Here is a 21,185-nt window from a genome sequence, read left to right as displayed (position 1 = left end):
AATCTTAAGTAAATTGGAAATACAATAGCAATATTATCTAAACTTTGTGAGCGCAATGTTACAAAGAGGTCGAGAGTCCTTCGGAATATTCGAGTGATCCAAGGACTGTCATCCTCGCTAAAAGTGGATCGGAGACTATAAGGTAATTCGCGCATGCTGTTAAGCTTCTCTGCACGCCCTACTGTGTTCTTACACACAAAACGGAGCCACCACTAATGTCCTGAGAGGTGCAAAAAAAAGAACGATGGAAAGACAATTGGAAGTATATAAAAAAACGTTAAAAACGCGCTGCTGAATCCTGCTAGAGCAGCAGCCTGTGTTCGAGGAACTTGCAGCGTTCTTCTCTGCCGCTGTCGTTGAGTAGCGTCAGTCCGTTCGGTCTGATGTCCACCACGGGAAACGCATAGCCGGTGACGCGAGGCCACGAAGCATTGTTCACAGCTGGAAGGCGACTGGTGAGGAAAGAAAAAATGAGAATGTCTTACTTTTCTGTCGGCTATATTCAAAAATGTTCTTATTGCTAAAGCAACACGAAGTTAAAGTGGAGCTTGTTGGAACAGACAAAAAAAAATGACAACAACAAAGAACTCAGCCTAATGTACATAGACTAAGGTATGCATGTAATGCCACTCACAATGCGACTCTTAACGGCTGAGAAGCTTGTAAACGATGAACTACAGCTTTCAATTAGCAGAGACAGCATGATAATGACCAATGTGTCAAGGACGCAGCATGTTACCAGGCAAGCGTGCAGTGTTTGCTGAGTGAGGAAAATGGGAATGTTTACGGCACCGTACAATGTTCGAAAGGAATATAAACATGATGGAACAAGGCCAAAAAAAAAAATAAATCGGAATCGCAGGAAGCTGCCAGAAAGTGAGTCATTTTTATTGAATGACTGCAACTTCAATAGAAGTTATCCAACGTACGCACTTGTTCCGGTGCTAATGTCACTGCGCAATAACTGCATCTTATCTGTTATATTATCTTATAGTTACATGATGTCTAAAATTTGCGCCATTCCTATCAAGATAGTTCGCCAACTAGCCCCGGAGAAATACTTCTGAGGTGAACTTCAGCGTTTGTGTTTCATTTTTAGCAAAACAGCGGCTCATGCTCCTACCAGTTGTGTGGGGAATGCGTTGTGGAATGAACAGTTTAGAGTATTACCTGTTACCTTTCTCTTGCCTTTCGTGCTTGTTTGTTCTTTTCACATACTATGTCAAGCAGCAGCAGCACAAGGCGAAGCCTAGTGCCCTGAAAACTGGGTAGCCACTGCTTTTTTGTGGCATGCTTCTTATGCACACTGTTAAACGCGGGTTATTAATATGCTGGCCCAACAAAGGCACTGCTGAATAGTGAGTATTTTTTCGCATGCCACCAAAGGGGTGACACGAGAAAAACAAAAAAGAGGTTCTCCTACTCGTGCAGTGATACTCGAAAACATCTAACGGTCTTCAAAATCTCTAGACGCTATTTTAAGCAAACACAAGTCGGCGCATCCCAAGACGCAGCCCGTCAATGTTTGATTTCGCAACCGTGACGTATACATACCCGGCGGCGGCGAATGATGTCCATATGTAGATGAGGGTGGCGCTGAGTTTGAACCTGTCGTTGCCATCCGAGTCGAACGAGTGGTCGGGAAGGAAGGTTCCCAAGGCACGCTGCAAGTCTTCTTCGAGTTCCAGCCATCGCTCGACGTGCGTGCCCGTTGCCGAAGTCTTGGCCGATCGTTCGTGACGAGGGAGCACGAAGCTGCTGACGCGATTGAATTTCTGGGACAGGAACTGGCCGTAGAAGCGCGCGGGACATGCGTGCAGCACGTCATTCAGCATTGTGGCGTCTGCTTCGTCCTGGTCAACGCCTGGGCCTAACAACCCCGTCTGTGCCGCCTGGTTAAACGGCAAGTTTCAACGCTTAATGAACAGCACTAAGAATAACGGAACGGGGTGTATTCTCCGTCTCAGCAAAAATGTAGGCATGCACATCATCGTTAAACACATACGAATATACACGTGCGCACTATCGTCCTTGCAGGTCTCGGCTGCATTACTGGCAGGGCTAATCAACTCCTTACTGAAAGCGTAAGGCCACGCGGTTGCGTGATCAGCCACCTATGCCTGATGCGTACTATTACAAAACACTGCATCTTTCAGCTCGTTGCAGTCAGAGTAAAAGATTCGGACATCATTTACTTTGCGATATCCTTCCGTTAAGAACGTCTTCGCATGACAGTTCATTTCACATCGTCACTAACTATTTGTAAAGCATGCACGACACTTTTTCGCGCGATTAGTCTTCTCAACGAGTTCGAGGCTTCATTATTACGCAATACGAAAGTGTCAGGTGCCGCTTTGGGCCGGTACTTTATGTTGAACGAGCTGGTGAGACAGAAATGAAAGGCTACTGTTACCAACACATCAGTTGGATTATCTATGGTACCTTTTGGTAGTAGTCAATTATCTCCATCGGCGCTTCTAAGCCAAGAAGGGTGAGGAAAGCCGCGGAAAAATGCAGTTGCTCGGCTGTCGAAGAATCGGGTCTCATCGTGTCTGCGAGATTGAAGATGTTGCCTCTCGTGTGGCCGACGAGCAGGTCGATGCGGTTAGGCTGCCATGAGGAATACAATGAAGAGAATGAAGCCCTGAATGCGCAGTTTTTCTTTTAATCGCTTCGTAGGGATTAAAGAGGGCTATCGGCGAACACCAATAAACCATCTCCCGAGCTTAAACACGAATAAACTATAATGATGCAAAGTAGGAAATACAAACTACCCAGTAATATATTACCACGATTTATGCGCTACCACGTTAATTAGTTTGAAAATGTCTACATTTCGCGTGCTGCCTTCCGCATCTACTCGCACAATTCTAGCACGAGAAAATGTTGACTAACTGCTCTTATGGTAATCTAATAAAATAATGCGTATGCTTTACTGTGCCCTGCTTCGTTTCATTAGATGCCTCGCACACTGCCACAGTTCCCTTGGATGTTCGCAGCTGCTTTATCGAGGTAGTGACAAACCTATGTTTTGTGCATTTTGAGTGAAAAAAAAGGGAAAGTGAAACAAGAAAGGCCGAAGTCTAAACAGCAATCATATTGTTACGTAGATCATATTGTTACGTAGATATAGATCAATGCACGAAAATTATGCAGCATACGAAACCTGCAGTAATCAGTAGACAACAAGTACGTGCACGTATAATCCAAAATATAAGAATATAAAGTTGACTGCTGTTTATATGGCTTTAATTAACAGGAGGCACTAAGAAATTCCGGCGCATACTTTTGCGAAAGATGTCACCGAAAGCATTCAATTTCGGTCATTAATCTTGGGAATTTTGTTTACCATGCTTGGTGTTCGTACTGGAATGTTTACGACCACGCGTCATGTCTAGCATATACTTAGTTTTCTGCAGCTGACAGCACTGTGAAATTAAGCGACCATTTCTTCAAGCCACCATCACGTACTAGTGCACATATCGTCCGCAAATTCATAGTAATTGACACCTCGAATCTCTCTAAACTGTTATGCTGGAGTGAAGTAATCAACGTCACAGTGGCATCTGCGTAATGCTGTCCCTTTCTTGAAATTGCACGCAGTCCATTGCACATGAAATTGCACACAGAATGAGAGACGTACGACGGTCATCTCCGTGCGGTCGTAGGGTGCAAAATGCATCAGGCGATGATTGTAGGATGGGAAGAAGATCGGCCTTGCACCCCAGCCGCTTCGCACGACTTTCGCGGCACTGGCGTTCCGCACGCAGTCAAAAACCGAACGCGTTTCGTTGGAGTCGCAGCCTAGTCGTTCACTCAATGTCGCCAGATTAGCCTTGGCGTTGATGGTGTTATCGAAGTACCTGCACGAAGGAGTTTCGTTACTGTACAGGCAATACCTACTTCATTAGAACGCAAATAGCTGCAACTGTTATATTGGGCAACGTTACATTCTCATATTTTACACTTATGTTTCGAAGTTGCTGCGAAATCACGCTGTTGTACAAATACAATATCGTTGTTGACTGAATGTTTTCCCTGAAACGGGCATGACCATAAAAAGCGAGAACGTTGCCAGTTATACTCTTGTATTGAATTAATTCTTATGAAGACTGGATCTTGTACTGACTGTATTCCGTTGCTGTGTGAAAAAAAATATAGCGCTATAGATGTTACCGAAACGAACACGCATCCTAGGCCTCAAATTCACATTGCCAAGGAGAAGACTGACGCGAAGAATGGCGCAGCGACAAAAAAAAAAAGAAAAGCGCCGATATCACGCAATCTAGGAGCCGACATTATATAAAGCCTTTGGAAGGTATCAATAGCTATCTAACGTCGTTTAGAGGATTGCAAAGCGTTACCGCGTTGGACGAAAATGCTTATGTAAGTTGAGTCCAACCGCTCAACGCATAGACGTGTGTGTGTGTGTGTGTGTGTGTGTGTGTGTGTGTGTGTGTGTGTGTGTGTGTGTGGTGTGTGTCGTGTGTGGTGGTGTGTGTGTGTGTGTTGTGTGTGTGTGTGTGTGTGTGTGTGGTGTTGTGTGTGTGTGTGTGTGTGTGGTGTGTGTGTGTGTGTGTGTGTGTGTGTGGGTGTGTGTGTGTTGTGTGTGGTGTGTGTGGTGTGTGTGGTGTGTGTGTGTGTGTGTGGTGTGTGTGTGTGTGTGGTGGTGTGTGTGTGTGGTCTGTGTGTGTGTGTGTGTGTGTGTGTGTGTGTGTGTGTGGTGTTGTGTGTGTGTTTGTGTGTGTGTGTGGTGTGTGTGTGGTGTGTGTGTGTGTGTGTGTGTGTGGTGTGTGTGTGGTGTGTGTGGTGTGTGTGTGTGGTGTGTGTGGTGTGTGTGGTGTGTGCTGTGTGTGTGTGTGTGTGTGTGTGTGTGTGTGTTGTGTGTGTGTGTGTGTGTGTGTGTGGGTGTGTGTGTGTGGTGTGTGGTGTGTGTGTGTGTGTGTGTGTGTGTGTGTGTGTGTGTGTGTGTGTGTGGTGTGTGTGTGTGTGTGTGGATGGAAGCGAGACGATGACGGCAACGATGACTAATTAAATTAATTTGTGGGTTTCTACGTGCCAACACGACGATATTTGAGGCACGCCGTAGGGGAGGGCCTCGGAAATTTCGACCAACCGACTTTCGTTAACGTGCACCTAAATCCAAGTAGCACGGACCCTAGAGTTTCGCCTTCATAGAAATGCGACAGCACCTTTCGGGTCAGCAGCGAGCACCTTAACCGCTATACCCCCGCGGCGGTGGAGGCGACGATGATTGTATTACTGTAAGGCACGTTTTGTATTCAGGTCCACTGTGCGTTAGTTTGCTACACACCGATTGTTGGCCTCTTAATAAGGCTTTATGCGCAGTGTAGAGTCACATTACACTCAAGCCGCGCGGCCGCCCCGCTGAGGACCGGTGGCCTTCCACCCTGTGCAGGGCAGCCGTTCAGCTCGAAGGGAAAGACAGAGCGACGGCTACACCTGCAGTGTGAGTGTTTTACTACCCCACGAGTCTATGCCAGTGTCGTGACGTCAGTGCTAAAGTGAAGGTGACATTTGTTCAACGGCAATGAAACGTTCAAATTTGTTTGACGTGGCAGGCCGTCCGCGCCACACCATTCTTAAGTAGCAGCTGCTACGAAGAAAGAGCTGGGGAATGTGGGTCTGCTAAGAAGGTCCCTGGCGCTGTCAGTCGAAAGTCTCAAAATCAGCGCGAGTGATGAGCTGACAAAAACTTGCTCGTGAAGCGTGCGCAAAAAGTCTCAGAGTTAGTTGGGTGGGGCTCTAGGCTTTGGCACGAGAGAAATATGCGTGCTATCGCGGCCAACAAGGAAAAAAAAAGAAAAAAGATCATAGGCTAGTAGTTCGAGTATTGGGCTGCTGCGCTCGAAGGCAGAGGTCCGAATTTGTAATCAATCACAAATTTATTTTTATCAGAGCTGCCCGAAACAAGGCGCGAGAAATACCACCTAGGCCCCCTTGAAACGGTCATGTGTATAAGCATACATGTATTGCCGCGCGCACTCGTTCCTCTCTCTCTTAATATATATATATAGATTGAGGGGTTTAAGCTGTTACACGTATGGTTCGGAGCAAGCGAAGCCTTGATGCGTAGGAGCCGCTCCGGGTGGATCGGATTGTTCTATCAGATTGTATGCGCGACGAGAACAGCCGTGTACAATCTAGAATAGAAAGGAGAACTGATTACGCTGGAATGAACCACGAAGCACGTGTAAAAGACGACGTATTTCACCCGCGCACACGATTTCCTACGATCGACGACCATGCACACCGCTATCGTTGTATTGCGAGTGTTTTTCTTAGCTGGACACAAGTTTCTCCATTGAAGAGCCCAACTTTTACTGGTTTGGATGCTGCGTTTTTCACCGTTACAACCACGTGAAAATATATAAAGCGCGCATATTTAGAACTCGTATGTTGTACCTTGTAAATGGTGTTTCGTTGATGAGAATAGCCCTGCTGACGCTAAAGACTTCCCGGTTGTGCAACAGGTAGCCAACTGCAGACGCCCCGGCGTTATGTCCCAAAGCGACTATGTTTTCGGCATCGCCACAGAAATAAGGCGCGTATCTGTAAACAGCAATGCAATGATTCACGAGCTCATGATGAAGCCTTTGTTGGCACATGCGTCTCAACTGTTGGTAGATCGATTACCACAGATCAGAAACAGACTAACGAGCGCAGAACAACTAACACCACTGTAATAGCTATACGGAACAGCATCCGTCCTTATATGCGTCTGCTACGGCAAGCCAGTTGCGCTCTTGAGCGTTTTGGTTTCAGTTTCGCCGGCAACATTGGTCGGATTTCATTACTCCGCAATAATTACCAGCGGCCGCTTCTTGGAAGTTTAAAAGGGGCAGCTGGCACTTCGCAGGAAGGACTTCAATTCTCCCATTTGACCCGACAGCTTGTATCCTTTATTTCACAAGTTAATTATCTTAGTTTCCATAATTGATGTAATTATTGTCTCCAGTCGTCTGAATATGTGCGCCGCCACAGAATAAGTAATTATGAAGGCCGTGAGTAAATATTGCATTTCCGCTATTTTTTTATGATTTCGGACGCATTTCTTGAAACACATGGTATACATTACTGCAATGTAACGAATGCACATGGTTACATAGGTGTATTCAATATGAATTTATTGAATGCAATGTGTTGTAAGAACCGCTTGGATGTTTACAAACAAGGAATCACCCTAATCACCTGGTATTGCAGTTAGGTTCATTGTCATAGTAACCGCCAGGTTCCCTGTGGATAAATTATACGCTAAAGATTCTCAAAACTCCAAGCACATATCGCTACCTGTAGTCATTAAGGACTTAAACTCCGCTACCTGTAGGCATAAGGTCTTTAAACTCCTGACTTTGCTATTCTGTCGCAAACTGGGAACATTCAGAAACTTGCTGTTGTGCGACCTCATATATCTGTTCCGCGCAACTAACTGAAAGTGAGTGATGCGTATGCGGATATTTGTCTATGTTTTCTTGTTGTCCATTCCTTCACACTTCATACCAAACGTGTATTACAGAGTGCCAGTAAAAACGGTTTTGCATACGGCCATCGATGTCTCTTGACGACAACCTGCATTTATAATTAATAATTCACTCGCGCAACGTGGTCTGTTTTACGCCTATCATTCTTGCGCATTTTATTTACTGTATTATGACCACTTGCACGATTATCCCTAAATAACTGAAGTTCGCTCGCTACCTCGGTGCACTATCAATGGCGAAATCGTCATGGTATCCTGTTTGGCCTAGTACCGGTAAGTCTCCTCTCGGGTTATCTTTATAGCACACGAAAAAAGACCAGGGAATGGAAGCGAAAACACGGACACAGCGCTACGCAGCGTTGTATCCGCGTCTTCCCTTTCAGGTCCTTGGTCCTTTTTATCTGTGCGCTATAAAGTTCATTTTCAGGGGCTTGGGCGCGAAAGAACACAGGGACCAAAGGAGGAATGTACACAAACACTGGCGCCTCCTTTGGTCCCTGTGTTCTTTCGCGACCAACACCTGAAAGCATGACAAACCAACAAACCCGCATCGCTACCCTCGTCAACTATAAAGTTAACATGGATTACCAATATGCCCACGCATATGCTCCTCTTAGGTTTTAGCTCTCATCCATCCTCCTCCGCTCTACGCAAGGATATTGTCCTGGTACGCACATCCTAGTCCAGTTCAGCGCTAAGACGAGGTCCGTGAGGCCCATGTTTCCCGGTGCTTCGGGCGGCGCGTTGAGGAAGCCCATGGCTCCGAGCCGGTAGTGCGGCACCACGACCACGACGTCTCCGAGCGCGGCCAGGCAGCGGCCTTCGTTCTCGGCGTGCGACATTTGAAAGAAGTGGCCATGCACCACGAAGAGCACCGCTCGCGGGCCAGATTCGCAGCCGCCTGGTGGCTTCCAGATGCTCAGGGTGAGGCAGTCCTCACGTTCCTCCGAACCGAGCTTTTCCTTTTCAGCACCTGCAGTGCGTGCGCGGAGGAGAGTGAAGAGAACTTATGGTCACGCACCTCACGACAGGCCTCAGGAGAAAGCTAGCCGAGTAGACACTCCAATAAGGCGCTTCACTTGAGAATCTTAAAGTGACCACAATCAATAATATGGACTGTTTCCTGCTGTTTTTTGCACTGTTCCTTGAAGTATGTAGATCCAACAAGCCTAACTATCCGCACTTCTGTAATTTGCGTCTTTTCTCGTCCTCCAAATGATGTTGCATCGAAGTTCATAAATTACGTTGATGGTCTTCTTCAGTATGTCAACGAGAAAAATTGTTTTCTGTGGTGGAGACCTTAACATTGACATGTTGCGTGATATCGCACTGCGATTTGACTTTAATGGCATAGTGTCATCTAATGCGTGTTCAAATGCGCATAATTTGCCACCTGGGGTTAGACAGGAGTCAGCGACACTTTTTGAGGAGTATGTAACTAACCGTCGAGCTGTCCACTACAAAATCGGGCGTTGTTTGCTGTGACTAGAGCGATGAAATGGGAATGCTTTTGTGTTCGCTGAAACAAACGACTAAGAGTCCAGCACAGTGTGATCGATACTATCAGTCGGTAATCAGTGGCGTAGGCAGAAATTTGTTTCGAGGGAGGGGGGGGGGTGTCACGGGCCCGGTGTGCCACCCCCTGGCTACGCCACTGTCAGTAACTGACAACAGCGTTGAATAATTTCGTAGCTGCAATGCAAAATGCGTCATGAGATAAAGTATACTGCGCAGTTGAAACAGGATACTGCATAGGAAATATATATGAACCAGTTTAAGGCAATTATATTCCAATTAATTATTTATTTATTAATTACTATAAGTACCTCGTGTAAACATCTCTAGTTGGAGAAATGCCAGCCTTGCTGTAGCTTCGAAGACGAGAAAACAACGCTAGAAATGCGGGATAGGATTAGTGACCACACATCAGACTACTGAACTGCCGAAAATGGCTCCCCCATACTGAATTAGTTGCTTAGATACGCGCAGGAAAATTTACCAGAAAGGTATGGTATAATGTGGCCAGTTGACAGAGATAAAATTTTCATTTGGAATTTAGAGTTGGTCTGTGAATAACGTACTGTTCCCGGGCCTAGTTTTGTAGCGCTGTCCTTTACCTAAGTTACCAGGAAAGGTTGAGCATTATCCATCAGCATTCAAAATGTTGTTGAAACCACGTTCACTTGAAGCCTTATTACAGCAGAGGAGCTGCGTGCTCATCTCTGGACTGGAAAAGTGAGAGCGTGATGCGCTCACTGGTGCGAGCCTTGATCGCCTTGTCGATCTGGAGGCAAGTGGCTGGTGACCGAGTGCCGTCGTAAAGCGAACTGGCGCCGATTTCGGCTGTTGCGACGGAATCCCGGAAGCGTAGGTCACCGACTGGCGGCTGGGCGAAGGGCACTCCACGGAAGGCATATGCTAGGCGCCCCTTGCAGCTCATTACCGAGCCAAGCACGGTGCCAAACGGGCCGTGGATGAGCAGCTCGTCTTTCTTGGGCGACAGGTAGCGCAGTAGGAGGACCGTGGCTACAGCCAGCGTCAGGATAGAAGCCACCACGGAAACCAGACAGGCCGTCATGCCGCCGTGAAGCGATGCGCTGTTCGTGATTGAGCATTTGGCGCATCGTTACTTCATATAGTGGGAGGTTCGAGTTAGTGGGTACTAATTAATTCAACAGCGTTAGGCGCGAGAACCTTTAGACGCAAGGACGATGTCCGTGTATGTATCGTCCTTTCATTTAAAAGATCTTGTGTTTAACTCTGTTGAATCATCATTGCGAAAGGTGTCCTAGCATTACACTCTAAGAAAAGATCGAGTAAAAAGGGCGTCTTTTTGTCCCACAACAATAATCGTCATTTATTTTGTTTTCCTTTCCATGCACTATCGCCGCGCGCCCGGCACTTTCCGGTCACGAACGACATGCGCGCTATCAGCGTGACATAGCATTCTTGGCAGGAAAGTGGCCAGCGCCGAGTTTTCAAGAAAGGAAACGCAAGCAAGCCAGATGACGATTATTGTTGTGGGACAAAAAGACGCCCTTTTTACTCGATATTTTCTTAGAGTGTATACCTTTTTAAGAAAGGTAAAAGCACTAAGGAAAACACGGACAAAAAAAAAAAAAGGGCGCGTGCGTGCACGCACACACGCAAACACACACACACACACACACACACGCACGCACACACATGTGTGTGTGTGCGTGTGTATAGGAATGAAGTGCGTTGAGTGCTGCATGGCGTTACAATTTACTGCGTCCTTTGAAGAGTGTGTATATATATATATATATATATATGAGCGCTACTCCGAAGCCCCTAAAAGTTGACACTCTTAGTGGCTTGCGCATGTGTGGGCGCGTGTGAGTGCAGAAAATGGATTACCAATATGCCCAAACTGCCACATTGGTGAGCATTGTACCGCGGACTCGAATAGGCAAACCAAGGCAAGCTATCCCGAGGTGTGTACGACTGCGAAGTTCATTAGGGCTTGTAGAACTAGGATGTTAGCACAGTTATAAAAACTCTTTAAACAATCGACTGTCCCTGGAGTCGAAGTTCCGACAAAAACCTCAGGGCTGCCTTCGTTATAGCCTGTTTATGCACGCCCTGCGCCCCTCGCCTTTGCACACACATCTTCATATTGGAGCAGTAAGCGTGCGCGCAAAACCTTGCTCTGAACACTTTTCACCACCTGGGGTTCTTAAACGTGTGCCTAAATACACTAGTGTTATGTACTTCGGACCCGGGCAATACGGCCGCCGGGGCCGGTAACCGAGCCCATGTCGTCGAACATATCCGCCTTTGATATAGGCTGCCTTTGATATTACTTGACTCGCTTCATTGCCTCGTCTACGTTGTTTCACGGCGTGCTCAATTTCAACTCAAAAGACACGCCGAACAGAAAAGTGTACATTTAGTGCAATGCTGTCTTCCTCGTATACGTGTCAAAACAATACCCCGTTTTACTCTCAGCTCTTTTCTTTTGTCTCGACTTGCTCTAAGTTTCCGTCGTGAATAGACACTAGCCAAACCGAAAGCCTCACCCGCGTTGTTCCTCGGTCGCCTTCTTCCCGTACAGGCTCCAGAAACTCTGCAAGGAGGCCGACAGCACGAAGTTTCCATACGGGGTGCCCGTGTCAGCGGCCGTAGCCAACGCCGAGCTCATGGGAACCGGTGGCCGGTCGGTCACCTCTTCGATTTTGTAGCCTTGCTTCAGGCGCGCCTTCACGGCCGCCAACTCAGGATCCGTGTTATCCAGTTGCTCAGGCAGCGCCGGCGGCTCCGCACCGGTACGATGCATTCTTTCTTCTTCTATGAACCTCGCGTGATTATGGCGCGTGTTAAGATGGCGATGATTCCCTTTTTGCAATGGTAAAAACCCAATTATGAGGGACACACTCTAAGCCCCAATGGTCATCGTTTTCTCGCACTGCGATAATCTGGCTTGTTTGCGTTTCCCCTTCTTGAAATATCGGGGCTCGATGCTTTCCTTTTAAAAAAGTCGGAATATTCACTAACTAAGCCCGAACTGTTTACTTGTCATTAAAAGCACTAACCCCTTAGTAAGTGAAGGTAGTAAAATGCAGGTTAGTGAAATCCACAGTACCATCTCAAACTGTTGGTTTTTTACTATGTTGTTAGTAACCGCACTTGCCACCCGTAGTAACAATAGTGAACTACAATTACCCAACAAGAGCTTTACGCCTATTTTATTGATATGTGCCGTGTACATTTTGATACCAAGTTGGTTCTATTACACAAAAATATATGATTAAATTAAAAAAACAATTTGCCGCTATCCCACCCTGCAAAAGTGAATGCTCAGCGAAGCTCTTTCAAACACCACACATGCTGATTGAGGGGGGGCGGGGGCTGTTTTATTATTGCATTAGGATAATGGTAGTGGTAATCAATTTGTGGTCGCTGTGGTAGACCCTCATTAGCTCCGCGACCATTTTCAGCAAGACGAATTTGTTCCTTTCGTCGAGCATCGTATTCACGCTGTTCTTCTGGTGTCTTTAATTTCCGTGCTCTACCAATGGCAGTCTTAGAATGAACTGAATGAGTTGCTAGACAGGTATCTCTTTTATATATGAAAGCGGAAAAAAACAGGGGGGAGAAGGGAAGGGCCGTTTGACGTAATTCGAAGACCTCGTGTGAAGTGCAAAGCAGCTGCAACCTAAACTTTACCGGGAACATGTGGGATGGTGTTCCCATCGTTTACAGGCGCCTTATCATCCATCATGCAGTTTTGATGCTTGTGTTGTGGTTTTCTTTAGTGAAACGAATACTGAGCTCTATGCTGTATGCCTGATTGCAAAGAGAGATGTGCCGTTTGCATTTAATTGTTATAGGGCCCCAACATACCCAGAGGTCGAAATTTAGTTGTAGCGTTGCAGTTGTGCACGAGTCTACAGCAAACGCTAGCAGTGTTGCACGTGTTTGCTCGTTTCGCTCTTTCCTTCGCTATACTGCGTTCGTCGGCTTGTCTGTCCAAATGCCCTTCCTCGGCGTCCTAGGTAAAAACGCAAGGAGCACGCGCATCTGCTAGAAGAGGAGCACGCGAGCGTCTGTGGTGAGTGATGGGTATTGCTAACACCACCCTACGGATTTGCTCAATTTTTGCGGCACATACGTGCTATTCGCCGCGAGACCCGGCTATAGGTGGCAGCACCGTCGCCGCATTTGTGTGGATAGGCGGTCGGCGGCGCGTATGCAAATGTACGCAGAGGCGCTTCGCCGTAGGCGGCTTGAGTCGATTGACGGCGAGTAAAGCTTGTTCACTGCAGCGTAATGGCTACCAATCAATGATGTACTGGCCTTCTGTGACATTCGTGTTTTAGCTTGCTTTCTTTGCACATGTTTCAATTGTGATTTGCCTGTACCACAATATAAATAGTGTTACGCGACTGAGCCAATTAAGTATTTACTTCTTGATCTAGCGGCTACAAAAATGGGAGCCTGTATTTTTGCTTATTTGGGTGAAGTAGAACTTTGTACTCTGCTTTTCCGTTTGCATAAATACGCGTGCTGCTATAGAAATGCGTGGCTTCAAGTCTTTTTTACCGCTAACCGGCCTCTGCAGACTCTAGCTCATGCTTTGCGGTATCACAAGGATTTCCAGATCACCAACACTTCACGAGATGGTGTCGCTAAAATTCTGCAATCACACCTCGACATTTAGTGCTTTTCTTTCATTTAGGACGACGCCAAATGCACTATGTGATGTGTATCACAAAGTGGTACCCACATTGATATGATTTTGGCGAATGGACTGTACGATGGTTAGACCTAGCGCCATACCAACACGCGCATGCACTCACTTATTAGAGTACATACAAGTCTCGTAAGGAGAAATGCTTATGTATGTCGTGTAGGCATACGTACAAGCATTTGATACTGTGCTAGCACAACGGAATAAGTTGTAATCTGAGGACGCGCATGACGTACGCACACATGCGAACACGGTGTGGCTAGTAGACGACGCAAGGAGCCATCCACACCACGGGGTTTCGTCCGCTCGCCGCTAGGTGCCGACTCCGCTCGATCTCGCGGCCAATAGGAGTTTTGTGCTGACGCCCCGAGATTTTCAGACCAACGAGAAGTATACACTTCGCTATAAAATGGAACGCTCAGCATTGTCCTGTTACCCAAATGAATAATCGCTAATTACTTCACGTACTTACCATGGTAAGTTCACACCACAACAACGCACAGAAAGGCACCACAAACGAGCACACACTTCACGCCTACGCGACTTTCTATTTCTCTTTATTTTTTTTATTTATAGCCGGTTTCTATTTCTCTTTACATCTACTATAACAACAGTTTGACGGCTATTTATGTGCGTACTTTGGGATAACACACTTTGCACCGGTTAGCAGTCATGGAATTAGAGGAACGATTGGTGTTTTGTGCTCAGTATCCCGCAACCTAATGTTTGCATATATGTGTGCCATCGCGGAACACGAAACTGTTATTCTAACATAATCAAGAACATTAAACTTTGTCTAATTTTGCATAACACTGTCAAAATTACGGAATAATATACTACGGCATCTACGAAGCATCTAGCAACTTAGGTGGTTAGTAGTTTCTTTCTTACTTTATTCAACACTGCGGATCTTATACAGGTCCAAGCAGGGTGAGGGCAGAGGGAGTTACCTAGTAAAAGCACCAAGAAAGTCTTCCTGGTACTTTATTCAACACTGCGGATCTTATAAAGGTCCAAGCAGGGTGAGGGCAGAGGGAGTTACCTATTAAAAGCATCAAGAAAGTCTCCCTGGTTAGTAAAGGCAAAATTTACAAGCTATTTTATCACTTGGTTCCCCGCACACATGGGGAAGAACGTTCTCGAGGGCTTCCCAAACCTCAACGAGCTGGCTCCCGATCGTGCGCGAGAACTCACGCGCCGCGACGGTCTGGAGGCTCCGGAGGGGAAGGAAGGGACTGAGCAGAATGATCCACTTCTGACATTTAATGAAGTCACTAAGCATTACCAACTTGGCAGGAGAGTCTATCCTCTCCCTCACCCGAAGCGCAGCAGAGCTCAGTCAGCTACTCCGAGAATGTTGCAGACGGGGTCTTTCCCGTAGCGGGGCATCCTCAGTAAGATGTACTCGGACGTTGACCCTGGTTGCCCCGACTGCAGTGAAACCTTTTGTTCCATGGCTCACATGCTGTGGCGATGTCCCGCGTTTCCTAAAACCCTTCTCTCCAGCGAAGCCGAATTGCAGGAGGCCATCAAAAGCACGGCACTCCGAAAGCAAGCCCAGGCTATCCAGAGGGCCCAGGAAAGGGCGGAGCGTCACGGCGTTCTGTCCTCTACGTGGGCGCAGCCAGCGGTTACAACAACCTCCCGTTAGGGGGTCCTGTCAGTAACTCCTCAGGATCCAATAAAGTTCGTTGTCTGTCTGTCTGTTTACTAGCTGCTGGCTAGTAAAGAGATGCCACGAAGGTAGTAAAATACTCTCGAAACCGGTAAATGCATGCATTTACTAACTGTTTTACTAACTTTTTGTCTAAGAGTGTAGTGTGAACGCTGTTCGCAACGTCGAAGCGCCGGACGCTTGGCGTTAAAGCAAGAAAAGGCGAGAGAGAAAATAAGCTTTAATAGAGATCACGATTGTTGCCTTCGTGACAAAAAAAAAAAAAAGCGCGACTTGCACTAGCGGCGCAAGGCTGCAACCAACAGCGGAGCTCGTGTTCGACCTAGCTTCTAAGTTCTTGCTAGTAATCGCAATTTTTTGCTAGGCTTGGCTATTCCTCTCCGGTTTCGGTCGGTTCCCCACACTAGGCACATGTCACATGGCTAGCTGTTACGTGATGTTGTAATTTTAGTCACATGACTAGCTGTTAAGCGGTTCTTGGCGGAAACATCTCACGTGACCAGTTGTTACGTGATCTTAGTCGCGTGACTAGCCGTTACGCGATTTTTAGTCACATGGCTAGATGTTACGTGATGTTACGCGATCTTAGTCACGTCCGTAGCTCTTACGTGGGTTTGGCGGGAACATGTCGCGTGACTAGCTGTTACGTAATGTTACGTGATTATAGTCACATGGCTAGTCTTTGCGGGATGTTACGTGAGTTTAGTAACGTACAAGTTGCGTTGCTACATGATATTAGTGACGTGTCCAGATGTTGCGTGACGTTACGTGATTTTAGTGACGTGACTAGTTGTTATGCGATGCTACGTGATTTTTAGTCACGTGACTACGTGTTACGGGACGTCACGTGATTTTGGTCGCGTGACTAGATATTACGTAATCTTAGACTCGTACCTAGATGTTACGTGATTTTCCGTGACGTGTACAGATGTTACGTCATGTATTGGATTTTTAGTCACGTGACTAGTTGTTACTCATGTTACATGATTTTAGTAACGTACTAGATGTTACGTGATGTTACGTGATTTTTAGTCGCGTGACATACTCGCCCATCATAGTTACTAAGACGCCTTAGATGCCTCATCAAACGCGAAAATTGACCGGCGTCCCGCGTCGGCGGCGTCGACACGATTGATGCAAGAAATCATCACTTGATGACGTCACTATATGACGTCAACATGACATTGCAGAGCACCAAAATGTGTGACGTCATCATGACGTCACTGTGACGCCACATAATGACGTCATCGCATGACATCCTTGCTTGATCAAAGGTGGGCCGATCACGGAGGCAATGCAAACCCGACCGAGGCGCCTCCTATCCCGGAGGCAGTGAAAACCCACATTAGGTGCAGAAAGCTTTCAGAGGGTGGCGGGGCAGGGTCAACACATCGACTGAGAACAAAAAGAAGATGGCTTTCGCCTTCGAGTCGTCTTAGGTGAATGCATATGGAGCGTTAACAAATTGCATGACATTGAAAATAGTTAATGCCCGTCTTCTACGAATTCTCATGCTTTGTACAAGGTATCAGTTGACTTGCCTGCTCTATTAAGGAAACCATAGTAGGGAAGTTCTTTATATTTCTTTCAAGTAGGAGTCATGTTATGAGCGACGAACGATAACTGTTTCATTTTTTTGCATAGATGAAATACCCTTGAACAGGGGGCGTTGGAGCCAAAGTTTCGACAAGTGGTCTTATCTTCAACCCAGAAGGCAAGTACTCTTGTCGAAACGTCGGTTGCAGCGACACTTCTGTTCCAGAATTTTTCATCTTTTCAAACATTCTCCTTCTCCTGAACTTCTGCCCTGTTTGCATATTTTGTAGGTAACTTGAGCCTTTGTAGAAAATGACTTAATCATGAGTAACAGAGTGTTTGTTGTTATCTGCAGTGTTTCTCAAAGTCCTGAAGCAACTATACAAGGCACGCACTCGCTGAGAATGGGGAAGGGGAGTCGGAGAGCGTTGCACTTCACCATATAATGTGGGGCGAAATTGTCATGCACTCTTTTGGCTTAATTAGGAAACAGTGCAAATAATTGCTAAACACTCGCATTTTATTTTTATTCATTATACGAGGTTATAAGTGGGATTCTCGGTGAACTAAGCAAGCCACCGCGTTTATATTTGCGACAGTAGCAAAAAATGTGAATGCTGTGAGTGATGTTGAAGAAAAGCTAAAAATCCTTTGCTTGACTTAGGATTGTGAAATGAACCACATATTTAACTGCTCCGGAATGTTGTGAGTGTGTTTTACCAGTGACACGAAATTTAACCCGTCCGGCCTGGCATAACTAAAAATGTCACCGAGACCGAACGTTGCAAAAATGTGGCGTAAACGTTGATGAATAAGCGTAAGATCAGTGTGCATGCGTCAAATGCATAAAATCGCTTTGTAAAATGTATCATTTCCATATGCTTAACATATCGTGAGGCCATTTTACGCAGTCAGTAGCAGTGTCGCTAAATAACTTTACATTGCAGTAAGTTTATATTTGTTCATAATAAGGGCACGTTGCAAACCATGTGTAGTTAAACTTGAAAATGTTTTGGTTACTCTAAATCCCTTCCTATAACCAACGCATTCAAATGCTAGCGAGCATAAGCGCCTTACGAGAGAAGAGAAATTTCACAGGCAGCGCTGGCATAACTGCAAGTGACAACGAGATAACATTAAACAGAAATGGTGAGAACACACTAACGCAATTTAGTGTGTAATGTTAGTCGCGCGCGTATCATATGAGCATTTTGAAAAAAAAAGAAAAGAAAATGATGGCAGCTTCGCAATAGTGGTGAAGGAAGAGCAGAGCTGGGTGGCCTTCCTTGTTCTCTCTTTTTTCTTTCTTTCTTTCTCTCCCTCTCTGTTTCTTGCATCTGTCTCCTGTACCTGTTGCTTTCTATTTCTTTCTTTCTTTGTTTATCTATTTATTTCTATTTCTCGCTCTTTCTATCTTTATTTCTCTATCTTCCCTTTCTTTCTCTCTCTCCCTCCCTGCTTCTCTCTCTCTTGTTCTCTGTTTTTCTATCTCTTTTTCGTTTCTGTTTCTTTCTATATCTTTATCTCTCTTACTATGCCTTTGTCTTTCTATCGCTTTCTCTCTCTCTCTTTCAGGTGTTTCATGAGCTCCAATTAGCCGAGCAGAGTTTTCGCTTAACGCTCGCACCTGCTGTACTCGGTAGTGGGGCTTGCCCAATTCCTGTGGCGCATGCTCATCGGTGGTTTTCTGCGGACACCAAAGTTTTTACGGCCGGCTTAAACATCTTCTCTGTTAAAGTCGAGCGTCATGCGGCCGATGTTGCCCTTTTTTCAATCGTACCAAGATACCTATGTGTTAAACCAAGTTTCCAAGCCAACGTCCAAGCCGACGTCCAAGCGGACAATAAACTAGTTGAAAGACTGGCGCCCTATCCTTTCTTCCCTCGTTTTTCATTCCTTGTTTTCACTTGCGCCACAAATACTTCGGTTAAACCTTACTTAGACAAGTACGTGTATCGCCACAGACTACCCTTCTTGGAAAAGTCGCAGGACAGAAAAAAACGAGCAATCTTCCCACACAGCTGAAATCATATTGCTACGAATAGTCCTCACGTATTGCATCACGACAACACTTACATACATAAAACCCCCCCTAGAAAACTGTACTTGCAAGATTTAAAACACGAGTTGCATTTATGACAGCGCGTGTTCGGCGAGAAATTTTTTATAGGCTCGGTATCATGCAGTGTCGCTGAGTAATAAATAAATCTTATCGGAAACAGACCTGCTGCGGTAATGCTGCTCTGAGAATGCATACGTGAGCATCTCTTTTCGTTTTCGTGCTGCCGATATATATCCGTCTCTTCACTGCGAGAAGCGTAGCCACTAAACCTGCCGGAGCATGTCGGACAGGTTATACGCTGACGTGCACGTGAAACCGTGCTTTCATACGCCGTAAATGTGAAACTCGAGCTCCTCGTTCAGAGCATCAAATAGCACAACGCGCCATTATTTGTAAATGTGCAGCGATCACACCTCCTAATCGCCGGTGTGCCTGCCGTCACCCATCGCCATGAGCATCCAACTACGCCACCGTACGTATTTTCGAAATAATAATAATAATAATAATAATAATAATAATAATAATAATAATAATAATAATAATAATAATAATAATAATAATAATAATAATAATAATATAATAATAAAGGGCGCAACGAGCCCAAGCGGGCGAGTTCAGTATACCCTCGCCCACGACTTCCTCTTGCAAGGACAACAGGCGCATACCTGCACGCTTAGTATTGCGTTGCCTTTTTCCTCTCCAGTCTCCCGCGCCTTTGTGGCGAGCACTTGAATGGCACCAGGGGCGCTGATCCGGAGATCGAACCGATTGAACCTGTTAGCTTGCCCTCCCGTGATTGGCCAGAATCGCGCGCTGCTTACAATTCTCGCCAATCACGCGAGGGCGAGCGAACCATTTAGCTCTCCGAACCGTTATAACATAGCGTCCCATATTGGCGGGAGATAGCTAAGCGCTCGTCCACCGCTGAATTTGATACGCCGAAATGATCTTTTTAATCAAATAGCAGGATTCATACACTCGTAAGGTTGTCAAAACGCACTTGATGTATTAAAGCTGTTGGAGTCACTCAAACGAGGTGACAGGCGCGCAGAAAAGTAAGCTGGGGCATGCACTAAACATATTCACTGGCAAGTGCTTTTTCAATTCATAATTTATTCAACAAGCTGAGAAAATAGCTACTTCAGATCCAGCCCGTTATGGGCAGTTGATGCATGTTGTTGAGCACTGCCAAATATTTTTCCTTTTAATATTTGATGCGACAAGTATAAAATAAAAATGGCGGTTTGCTAATTGCATATCTATTTCTACTATTGAGTCAGAAATAAACTAATTCTGTCTTCTGGGATGGAAAATCGACGCGGATGCAACTTTTGCTTTCTGCGTGCTAGCCTTCGAACTCAGGCGCACATTGCTGGAATTCATTTGATGAATAATGAAGTGTAGGTTCTTCTCTCGTCGTCCTTGATGCTGCAAGTTTTGGTGATAATTATCTTTCGCATACCGCAACTTAGGAGATCGATAGCTACTACAGTTCGACAACACCGTTACTGTATATACAGTAACTCTACCAGAAACTGACATTGTGTGTCCATCTATCGGCAGCTAAGAAAACCTCCGCTGAGCTTTGCACGCATGGCCCCCGAGATGTCGCGAGCTGGGCGCGTTTTCAAATTACGGAGGCCATAGTTCTATGCCAGCAGTTCGTAGCAAATGTTTCGAGGTGGCGCTTCTACCGCTAGCGCGAGCACTGGATCCATTGTTAGTGACAAGTGATTACCCCCCCCCCCCCCGTTTCCCGTTTGTAATGCAGCTTGTGATATAGCGACAGCATCACAATGTCAGATGTTTTAGAAATCTGTCTATGCATGGGAGGCTGAATTTGCTTGCTCTTGAACATTAACGAGGCAGAAATCGAAGCTTCTGTCTTTGCGCCTGGCTTATAGGTGTAGCTTCCGCCGAAAGATTGACTTCACGATTTTCCTCAGGCAGAACGTTGAACTTCTGCAATATGGTTGTCAGGTATAAGAAGATTTCCACGGTAGCCATCGTTTCTCCAGGACACATTCTCTTTCCTGAAACGATGAAAAAGGACCTGATAAGGCTGCAACGGGGGCTAGTTGGTGCGACTTCATCTTGTTATTCGTGGCCAGGTATGACAAGGACCGAAGGAAACGAAAGACAACACCCTGTGTTGTCTTTCGTTTTCTTCGGTCTTTGTCATACCTGGCAGCGCATCATA

At 46.0% G+C, this 21,185-nt stretch overlaps 2 protein-coding genes across 2 annotated transcripts in view; both read right to left on the bottom strand.

Annotated features, from left to right (window-relative positions):
- Window positions 1-301: 301 nt before the first annotated feature.
- On the bottom strand, window positions 302-11,798 carry LOC119381069 (acetylcholinesterase-1). The gene is made up of 8 exons (XM_037649059.1): window positions 11,542-11,798; window positions 9,758-10,098; window positions 8,177-8,474; window positions 6,427-6,573; window positions 3,644-3,863; window positions 2,443-2,610; window positions 1,555-1,892; window positions 302-452 (listed from the first exon to the last, which is right to left on the bottom strand). Exons 1-8 carry the CDS (start codon window positions 11,796-11,798, stop codon window positions 302-304), a joined length of 1,920 nt encoding a protein of 639 aa, XP_037504987.1.
- A 9,029-nt stretch (window positions 11,799-20,827) lies between these two features.
- The window catches only part of LOC119382467 (cytochrome P450 2C20-like), a 28,530-nt gene continuing 28,172 nt past the window's right edge, over window positions 20,828-21,185 (bottom strand). Inside the window, 1 exon segment of the mRNA XM_037650174.2 lies at window positions 20,828-21,018. Coding sequence (XP_037506102.2) covers window positions 20,843-21,018 — 176 coding nt within the window. The 3' untranslated portion in view covers window positions 20,828-20,842.

The sequence above is a fragment of the Rhipicephalus sanguineus genome, chromosome 2 (genome assembly GCF_013339695.2).
Source record: "Rhipicephalus sanguineus isolate Rsan-2018 chromosome 2, BIME_Rsan_1.4, whole genome shotgun sequence".
Lineage (NCBI taxonomy): Eukaryota > Metazoa > Arthropoda > Arachnida > Ixodida > Ixodidae > Rhipicephalus > Rhipicephalus sanguineus.
This window is presented reverse-complemented; position numbering and strand designations above follow the sequence as displayed.

Excerpts from the sequence above, each read along its gene's own strand:
- LOC119381069 (XM_037649059.1), bottom strand. The coding sequence starts at position 11,798 with ATGCATCGTACCGGTGCGGAGCCGCCGGCGCTGCCTGAGCAACTGGAT. Across the intron at positions 6,574-8,176 it reads GCGCTGAACTGGACTAGGAT|ATACGCGCCTTATTTCTGTG; the intron begins GTGCGTACCAGG and ends TGCTGTTTACAG. Across the intron at positions 1,893-2,442 it reads TAATTGACTACTACCAAAAG|GCGGCACAGACGGGGTTGTT; the intron begins GTACCATAGATA and ends CCGTTTAACCAG.